The sequence below is a fragment of the Salmo trutta genome, unplaced genomic scaffold (genome assembly GCF_901001165.1).
Source record: "Salmo trutta unplaced genomic scaffold, fSalTru1.1, whole genome shotgun sequence".
Taxonomy (NCBI): Eukaryota; Metazoa; Chordata; class Actinopteri; order Salmoniformes; family Salmonidae; genus Salmo; species Salmo trutta.
In genome coordinates, this window is record NW_021822703.1 from 106,663 (window position 1) to 116,819 (window position 10,157).

Below are 10,157 nucleotides of genomic sequence, written 5' to 3' on the forward strand. Positions count from 1 at the left end.
TGTGTGTGTAAATGTTTGCTGTGTGTGTGTAAATGTTTTTGCGGTGTGTGTGGGTAAATGTTTGTGTGGTGTGTGTGTGTGTGTGTGTGTAAATGTTTGTGTGGTGTGTGTAAATGTGTGTGTGTGTGTGTGTACATGTTTGTGTGGTGTGTGTACATGTGTGTGGTGTGTGTGTGTGTGTACATGTTTGTGTGGTGTTTGTGGTGTGTGTAAATGTTTGTGGTGTGTGTGTGTAAATGTTTGTGTGGTGTGTGTGTGTGGAAATGTTTGGGTGTGTGTGTGTGTGTGGAAATGTTTGTGTGGTGTGTGTGTGTAAATGTTTGTGTGATGTGTGTGTGTGTGTGTGTGTTGGCATGTTAGTAGAACAACATTGAGAACAGCTTTCTCCTGTCACAACAGTCGTATAACTGTATAATATAGACTGGTCTGCAACATGAAATATACCTCCGTTAGACTTATATAGGCCTCGGCAAAACAACAACCAATACGTCCATACTTTCAGAATAATCCTCAGTAACCTTTAACCTTTCCCACAATCACATGGGACAATATAAAGAAGATAGAGGAGTTTTCACATTTCCGCAGGTAGTCTCTCTACCGTACAGGTGAGCGTCACATGACGTCACTGTCCCAGTACCGTCGGGTAGTAAGGCTACCTAACGGCCGGGTAACGGAACGGGTTGGTCAGTCCCGGGAGAACACGTATTCGGTGTAGCTGGTCCAGATTTTGTCTTCGTTCGGGTCGCTGCTCGCGTACGCGCACGTCCCCGTGGAGCTGCAAGCCACCATGTGGAAACCGACCTCCGCGAGCCTGTCGAACGCCTGCTCGAGAAAGTTATACTTCAGATAATACCGGGAGGTGTACCTCTCAGGTGGTTTGTCCGGGTCTCTGCTCTCGTTCAGAGTCTCTCCGAAAACTTCTTTGGCCAGGGACGTCTTTCCGCAAACCGTTATTCTGGCCACTCGTCTGAACTTGGCGTCCGTTTGAATATCCCTCCCGATGGTGTAGGAGCCCCGGTAACCAATGGTAATAAAGCCATGCTTCTGGAACGGGGAGGGAAGGCTCGGTGTCGGGCTGCTCACGGTCGTCGCCGTGATACTGCTACTACTCAGAGCGCACGCAAGCGAAGCCTCTTCCGGGTCCCCACGGGCGCCCAGCTCGTCCCCGAGAGAGACGTCTTTACTCCCTGTCGGTCTGAGACGCTGTGAGAGCTCATGCAGCTGGAAGAACTCCGCCTCCTTCTGTAACCGACCTCTCTCTTTAAAGAAGTCCGGTAAAACGATGTCCCTTTCCCGCAGATAATCCAGAATATACCTGAACAGAAATCCATCCCGGTCAAAGAAGTATCGTCCTTTGCGATCTTTCGGTAGTTCTGTAGGGCTCTTCTGTCTGAACACAGTCCACAGGAGAGAGTTTGGGACGGAGACTAAAGTTGCATGTCGAGTTACATAGACTTGTCCACCGACGTTTAATTCTATTATATCAGAAAAGGACGACTGTTGGTTCTCGCTGTGCGCCATGTCTCTCCTGCGCGCCTGGCTGGGTAGAACTTCAACCAACTTGGAGAATCCAGGAAACGAACCAAAAAATAACAACAGTACAAATGTAACGGGTTTTGTTTATATGGCTGGAGTTGTGTGGGAGGAGAGAGGAGGAGGAGAAAGGAGGAGAAGGAGAGAGGAGGAGGAGGAGGAGGAGACGGACTGGGGACGCAGCAGAATATTGCTGAAAAGTTAACTCTTCACGGACAGAGGTTTTGACTTCTCTTTATTAGAAGTAAAGCTATGAATCCACTCAAGACTAGAGGTGTAAAGTAATTAAGTAAAAAATACTTGAAAGTACTACTTAAGTCGTTTTTTTACGGTATCTGTAATTTACTATTTATATTTTTGACTACTTTTACTTTTACTTCACTATATTCCTAAAGAAAATAATGTACTTTTTTACTCCGTACATTTTCCTTGACACCCTAAAGTACTCGTTCCATTTCGAATGCTCAGCAGGACTGGACATTATTGTCCAATTCACACACTTCTCAAGAGTCGTCCCTACTGCCTCCGATCTCACAGATTCACTAAAACACAAATGCTTCGTTTGTAAATGAGTGTTGGAGTGTGGCCTCTGGATATCCCGAGAAAATAGGAAAATGGTGCCTTCTGGTTTGCTTAATATAAAGAATGTGAAATGATTTATACTTTTACTCATGTAGTATTTCACTGGGCGACTTGCACTTTTACTTGAGTCATTTTCTATTAATGTATCTTTACTTTTACTCAAGTATGAGAATTGAGTATTTATTCCACCGCTGGTCAAGACAGGAAGAGACTGACATCTAGTGGGGATGATGAGGACATATAAGGCCACGTTTACACAGGAAGCCCAATTCTCATATTTTCCCACTAATTGTTATTTTTGACCAATCTGATCAGATCTTTTGCCAATAATTGGGAAAAAAGGGTCAGAATTGGGCTGCCTGTATAAACAGGGGTTCTCAATAGACAGAGACCCTCCAAGCCAATAGACAGAGACCCTCCAAGCCAATAGACAGAGACCCTCCAAGTCAATAGACAGAGACCCTCCAAGCCAATAGACAGAGACCCTCCAAGCCAATAGACAGAGACCCTCCAAGCCAATAGACAGAGACCCTCCAAGCCAATAGACAGAGACCCTCCAAGCCAATAGACAGAGACCCTCCAAGTCTACAGTGGTTCTCAATAGACAGAGACCCTCCAAGTCTTCAGTGGTTCTCAATAGACAGAGACCCTCCAAGCCTTCAGTGGTTCTCAATAGACAGAGACCCTCCAAGCCAATAGACAGAGACCCTCCAAGTCTACAGTGGTTCTCAATAGACAGAGACCCTCCAAGTCTACAGTGGTTCTCAATAGACAGAGACCCTCCAAGTCTACAGTGGTTCTCAATAGACAGAGACCCTCCAAGCCAATAGACAGAGACCCTCCAAGTTCTCAGTGGTTCTCAATAGACAGAGACCCTCCAAGTCTACAGTGGTTCTCAATAGACAGAGACCCTCCAAGCCAATAGACAGAGACCCTCCAAGCCTACAGTGGTTCTCAATAGACAGAGACCCTCCAAGTCAATAGACAGAGACCCTCCAAGTCTTCAGTGGTTCTCAATAGACAGAGACCCTCCAAGTCAATAGACAGAGACCCTCCAAGCCAATAGACAGAGACCCTCCAAGCCAATAGACAGAGACCCTCCAAGCCAATAGACAGAGACCCTCCAAGTCAATAGACAGAGACCCTCCAAGCCTTCAGTGGTTCTCAATAGACAGAGACCCTCCAAGCCTTCAGTGGTTCTCAATAGACAGAGACCCTCCAAGTCTACAGTGGTTCTCAATAGAGAGACTCTCCAAGTTCTCAGTGGTTCTCAATAGACAGAGACCCTCCAAGCCAATAGACAGAGACCCTCTAAGCCAATAGACAGAGACCCTCCAAGCCAATAGACAGAGACCCTCCAGATAATTGGACAAGAGTGACATCTAGTGTCCAATGTAGAAAAATGCAGATCGGAACATGACTTGAGCACATCTTCATTCTTATCACTTATCACCAGTGGAGAGAGCAGTAACACAGGCTATCTACAGTAAGGAGCTGAACAGGGACTCCTAGACAGTCCTGATAGTGGTCTGAGAGCAGTAACACAGGCTGTCTACAGTAAGGAGCTGAACAGGGACTCCTAGACAGTCCTGATAGTGGTCTGAGAGCAGTAACAGGCTGTCTACAGTAAGGGGCTGAACAGGGACTACCAGACAGTCCTGATAGTGGTCTGAGAGCAGTAACACAGGCTGTCTACAGTAAGGAGCTGAACAGGGACTACTAGACAGTCCTGATAGTGGTCTGAGAGCAGTAACACAGGCTGTCTACAGTAAGGAGCTGAACAGGGACTCCTAGACAGTCCTGATAGTGGTCTGAGAGCAGTAACACAGGCTATCTACAGTAAGGAGCTGAACAGCAACTCCTAGACAGTCCTGATAGTGGTCTGAGAGCAGTAACACAGGCTGTCTACAGTAAGGAGCTGAACAGGGACTCCTAGACAGTCCTGATAGTGGTCTGAGAGCAGTAACACAGGCTGTCTACAGTAAGGGGCTGAACAGGGACTCCTAGACAGTCCTGATAGTGGTCTGAGAGCAGTAACACAGGCTGTCTACAGTAAGGAGCTGAACAGGGACTACTAGACAGTCCTGATAGTGGTCTGAGAGCAGTAACACAGGCTGTCTACAGTAAGGGGCTGAACAGGGACTCCTAGACAGTCCTGATAGTGGTCTGAGAGCAGTAACACAGGCTGTCTACAGTAAGGAGCTGAACAGGGACTCCTAGACAGTCCTGATAGTGGTCTGAGAGCAGTAACACAGGCTGTCTACAGTAAGGAGCTGAACAGGGACTCCTAGACAGTCCTGATAGTGGTCTGAGAGCAGTAACACAGGCTATCTACAGTAAGGAGCTGAACAGGGACTCCTAGACAGTCCTGATAGTGGTCTGAGAGCAGTAACACAGGCTATCTACAGTAAGGGGCTGAACAGGGACTCCTAGACAGTCCTGATAGTGGTCTGAGAGCAGGCTATCTACAGTAAGGAGCTGAACAGGGACTCCTAGACAGTCCTGATAGTGGTCTGAGAGCAGTAGCACAGGCTGTCTACAGTAAGGAGCTGAACAGGGACTACTAGACAGTCCCTGTTCCTAAAATAGAATAGAGCAGAACAGAATAGACCAGACTAGCATAGACTAGCATAGAATAGACTAGCATAGAATAGACTAGCATAGAATAGACTAGCATAGAATAGACTAGCATAGAAAAGCAAAGAATACAATACAACAGAATAGATTAGAAAATATTAGCACAGAACAGAACAGAATAGCATAGAATAACTAAGAACCTCCATATCTCTGTCCATCAGTATCTCTTCTAGATTGGACATTCCTGGTTAGACCAATTCTCCAATCATTTCATCCTATACGGTGCCTACGGAAAGTATTCAGACCCCTTGGCTTTTTCCACATTTTGTTACATTATAGTCTTATTCTAAAATGGATTAAATACCAAAAAAAAATCCTCAGTAATCTACCCATATCGCCCCTGTGCACAGAAGCGATGTCCATACAGAAATGATTTGTCAAGCTCGGCGTGGAAGAACTTGACTGGCCTGCACAGAGCCCTGACCTCAACCCCCTCGAACACCTTTGGGATGAATCGGAACGCCGACTGCGAGCCAGGCCTAATCCCCCAACATCAGGGCCCGACCTCACTAATGCTCTTGTGGCTGAATGGAATCAAGTCCCCGCAGCAATGTTCCCACATCTAGTGGAAAGCCTTCCCAGAAGAGTGGAGGCTGTTATAGCAGCAAAGGGGGGGGGACCAACTCCATATTAATGCCTTCCCTGAAGAGTGGAGGCTGTTATAGCAGCAAAGGGGGGGGACCAACTCCACATTAATGACTTCCCTGAAGAGTGGAGGCTGTTATAGCAGCAAAGGGGGGGGGGGGGGGGACCAACTCCATATTAATGCCTTCCCAGAAGAGTGGAGGCTGTTATAGCAGCAAAGGGGGGGGGACCAACTCCATATTAATGACTTCCCTGAAGAGTGGAGGCTGTTATAGCAGCAAAGGGGGGGGGGAACAACTCCATATTAATGCCTTCCCTGAAGAGTGGAGGCTGTTATAGCAGCAAAGGGGGGGACCAACTCCATATTAATGACTTCCCAGAAGAGTGGAGGCTGTTATAGCAGCAAAGGGGGGACCAACTCCATATTAATGCCTTCCCAGGAGAGTGGAGGCTGATATAGCAGCAAAGGGGGGGGGGACCAACTCCATATTAATGCCTTCCCTGAAGAGTGGAGGCTGATACAGCAGCAAAGGGGGGGACCAACTCCATATTAATGCCTTCCCTGAAGAGTGGAGGCTGTTATAGCAGCAAAGGGGGGGGGGGGGGGGGACCAACTCCATATTAATGCCTTCCCTGAAGAGTGGAGGCTGTTATAGCAGCAAAGGGGGGGGACCAACTCCATATTAATGACTTCCCTGAAGAGTGGAGGCTGTTATAGCAGCAAAGGGGGGGGGGGGGGGACCAACTCCATATTAATGACTTCCCTGAAGAGTGGAGGCTGATACAGCAGCAAAGGGGGGGACCAACTCCATATTAATGCCTTCCCTGAAGAGTGGAGGCTGTTATAGCAGCAAAGGGGGGGGGGGGGGGGGGGACCAACTCCATATTAATGCCTTCCCTGAAGAGTGGAGGCTGTTATAGCAGCAAAGGGGGGGGACCAACTCCATATTAATGACTTCCCTGAAGAGTGGAGGCTGTTATAGCAGCAAAGGGGGGGGGGGGGGGACCAACTCCATATTAATGACTTCCCTGAAGAGTGGAGGCTGTTATAGCAGCAAAGGGGGGGGGGGGGGGGGGGGGGGGGGGGGGGGGGGGGGGGGGGGGGACCAACTCCATATTAATGCCTTCCCAGAAGAGTGGAGGCTGTTATAGCAGCAAAGGGGGGGGTCCAACTCCATATTAATGATGATTATGGAATGAGATGTTAGACGAGCAGGTGTCCACATACTTTTGGCCGTGTAGTGTATTATATTATATTACACTAGAGTTGAGCAGGGAGAGGGAGAGGGTGATATTGATGATATTGATCCCATGCCTCTAGCTCCATTAGCAGAAGGTCACACAGACACACGGAGGGATACAGGAGGATAATTGGGCACCAGGAGGATGAAAACCATGTATGACGACGGCCCAAATAACACCCTATTCCCTATGTGGAGCACTGCCTTTAAACCAAGGCCCATAGGGGATAGGGTGCTATTTGGGATGAACAATACGTTTGGCTCTCTCCCTCTACCCTGTTTAATAAGAGGACAATATAATGCCTAGTGGTTAGAGCGTTGGGCCAGTAACCAGCAGGTAGCCTAGTGGTTAGAGCGTTGGGCCAGTAACCAGCTGGTAGCCTAGTGGTTGGAGCGTTGGGCCAGTAACCAGCAGGTAGCCTAGTGGTTAGAGCGTTGGACCAGTAACCAGCAGGTAGCCTAGTGGTTAGAGCGTTGGGCCAGTAACCAGCAGGTAGCCTAGTGGTTAGAGCTTTGGACCAGTAACCAGCAGGTAGCCTAGTGGTTAGAGCGTTGGGCCAGTAACCAGCAGGTAGCCTAGAGGTTAGAGCGTTGGGCCAGTAACCAGCAGGTAGCCTAGTGGTTAGAGCGTTGGGCCAGTAACCAGCAGGTAGCCTAGAGGTTAGAGCGTTGGGCCAGTAACCAGCAGGTAGCCTAGTGGTTAGAGCGTTGGGCCAGTAACCAGCAGGTAGCCTAGTGGTTAGAGCGTTGGGCCAGTAACCAGCAGGCAGCCTAGTGGTTAGAGCGTTTGGCCAGTAACCAGCAGGGAGCCTAGTGGTTAGAGCGTTTGGCCAGTAACCAGCAGGTAGCCTAGTGGTTAGAGCGTTGGGCCAGTAACCAGCAGGTAGCCTAGTGGTTAGAGCGTTGGGCCAGTAACCAGCAGGTAGCCTAGTGGTTAGAGCGTTGGGCCAGTAACCAGCAGGTAGCCTAGTGGTTAGAGCGTTGGACCAGTAACCAGCAGGTAGCCTAGTGGTTAGAGCGTTGGGCCAGTAACCAGCAGGTAGCCTAGTGGTTAGAGCTTTGGACCAGTAACCAGCAGGTAGCCTAGTGGTTAGAGCGTTGGGCCAGTAACCAGCAGGTAGCCTAGAGGTTAGAGCGTTGGGCCAGTAACCAGCTGGTAGCCTAGTGGTTAGAGCGTTGGGCCAGTAACCAGCAGGTAGCCTAGAGGTTAGAGCGTTGGGCCAGTAACCAGCAGGTAGCCTAGTGGTTAGAGCGTTGGGCCAGTAACCAGCAGGTAGCCTAGTGGTTAGAGCGTTGGGCCAGTAACCAGCAGGTAGCCTAGTGGTTAGAGCGTTGGGCCAGTAACCAGCAGGTAGCCTAGTGGTTAGAGCGTTGGGCCAGTAACCAGCAGGTAGCCTAGTGGTTAGAGCGTTGGGCCAGTAACCAGCAGGTAGCCTAGTGGTTAGAGCGTTGGGCCAGTAACCAGCAGGTAGCCTAGTGGTTAGAGCGTTGGACCAGTAACCAGCAGGTAGCCTAGTGGTTAGAGCGTTGGGCCAGTAACCAGCAGGTAGCCTAGTGGTTAGAGCGTTGGGCCAGTAACCAGCAGGTAGCCTAGTGGTTAGAGCGTTGGGCCAGTAACCAGCAGGTAGCCTAGTGGTTAGAGCGTTGGGCCAGTAACCAGCTGGTAGCCTAGTGGTTAGAGCGTTGGGCCAGTAACCAGCTGGTAGCCTAGTGGTTAGAGCGTTGGGCCAGTAACCAGCTGGTAGCCTAGTGGTTGGAGCGTTGGGCCAGTAACCAGCAGGTAGCCTAGTGGTTAGAGCGTTGGGCCAGTAACCAGCTGGTAGCCTAGTGGTTAGAGCGTTGGGCCAGTAACCAGCAGGTAGCCTAGTGGTTAGAGCGTTGGGCCAGTAACCAGCTGGTAGCCTAGTGGTTAGAGCGTTGGGCCAGTAACCAGCTGGTAGCCTAGTGGTTAGAGCGTTGGGCCAGTAACCAGCTGGTAGCCTAGTGGTTAGAGCGTTGGGCCAGTAACCAGCTGGTAGCCTAGTGGTTAGAGCGTTGGACCAGTAACCAGCAGGTAGCCTAGAGGTTAGAGCGTTGGGCCAGTAACCAGCTGGTAGCCTAGTGGTTAGAGCGTTGGGCCAGTAACCAGCAGGTAGCCTAGAGGTTAGAGCGTTGGGCCAGTAACCAGCAGGTAGCCTAGTGGTTAGAGCGTTGGGCCAGTAACCAGCAGGTAGCCTAGTGGTTGGAGCGTTGGGCCAGTAACCAGCTGGTAGCCTAGTGGTTAGAGCGTTGGACCAGTAACCAGCAGGTAGCCTAGAGGTTAGAGCGTTGGGCCAGTAACCAGCTGGTAGCCTAGTGGTTAGAGCGTTGGGCCAGTAACCAGCAGGTAGCCTAGAGGTTAGAGCGTTGGGCCAGTAACCAGCAGGTAGCCTAGTGGTTAGAGCGTTGGGCCAATAACCAGCAGGTAGCCTAGTGGTTAGAGCGTTGGGCCAGTAACCAGCAGGTAGCCTAGTGGTTAGAGCGTTGGGCCAGTAACCAGCAGGTAGCCTAGGGTTAGAGCGTTGGGCCAGTAACCAGCAGGTAGCCTAGTGGTTAGAGCGTTGGGCCAGTAACCAGCAGGTAGCCTAGTGGTTAGAGCGTTGGACCAGTAACCAGCAGGTAGTCTAGTGGTTAGAGCGTTGGGCCAGTAACCAGCAGGTAGCCTAGTGGTTAGCGCGTTGGGCCCAGTAACCAATACCTGCTGCATGTAGCCTAGCGGTTAGCGCGTTGGGCCCAGTAACCAATACCTGCTGCATGTAGCCTAGCGGTTAGCGCGTTGGGCCCAGTAACCAATACCTGCTGCATGTAGCCTAGCGGTTAGCGCGTTGGGCCAGTAACCAGCAGGTAGCCTAGTGGTTAGAGCGTTGGGCCAGTAACCAGCAGGTAGCCCTAGTGGTTAGAGCGTTGGGCCAGTAACCAGCAGGTAGCCTAGTGGTTAGAGCGTTGGGCCAGTAACCAGCAGGTAGCCTAGTGGTTAGAGCGTTGGGCCAGTAACCAGCAGGTAGCCTAGTGGTTAGAGCGTTGGGCCAGTAACCAGCAGGTAGCCTAGTGGTTAGAGCGTTGGACCAGTAACCAGCAGGTAGCCTAGTGGTTAGAGCGTTGGGCCAGTAACCAGCAGGTAGCCTAGTGGTTAGAGCGTTGGGCCAGTAACCAGCAGGTAGCCTAGTGGTTAGAGCGTTGGGCCAGTAACCAGCAGGTAGCCTAGTGGTTAGAGCGTTGGGCCAGTAACCAGCAGGTAGCCTAGTGGTTAGAGCGTTGGGCCAGTAAACCAGCAGGTAGCCTAGTGGTTAGAGCGTTGGGCCAGTAACCAGCAGGTAGCCTAGTGGTTAGAGCGTTGGGCCAGTAACCAGCAGGGTAGCCTAGTGGTTAGAGCGTTGGGCCAGTAACCAGCAGGTAGCCTAGTGGTTAGAGCGTTGGGCCAGTAACCAGCAGGTAGCCTAGTGGTTAGAGCGTTGGACCAGTAACCAGCAGGTAGCCTAGTGGTTAGAGCGTTGGGCCAGTAACCAGCAGGTAGCCTAGTGGTTAGAGCGTTGGGCCAGTAACCAGCAGGTAGCCTAGTGG

The 10,157-nt window shown here is 50.6% G+C and overlaps 1 protein-coding gene across 1 annotated transcript; it reads right to left on the reverse strand.

Moving 5' to 3' along the window:
* Positions 1-328: 328 nt before the first annotated feature.
* Positions 329-1,657, reverse strand: LOC115183907 (BTB/POZ domain-containing protein KCTD12). Its single transcript, XM_029744882.1, has one exon. The coding sequence runs from the start codon at positions 1,519-1,521 to the stop codon at positions 685-687; it is 837 nt and encodes a 278-aa protein (XP_029600742.1). The 5' UTR covers positions 1,522-1,657; the 3' UTR covers positions 329-684.
* Between the last annotated feature and the right edge of the window lie 8,500 nt (positions 1,658-10,157).

Coding starts and splice junctions, on each gene's coding strand:
- LOC115183907 (XM_029744882.1), bottom strand. CDS start 1,521: ATGGCGCACAGCGAGAACCAACAGTCGTCCTTTTCTGATATAATAGAA.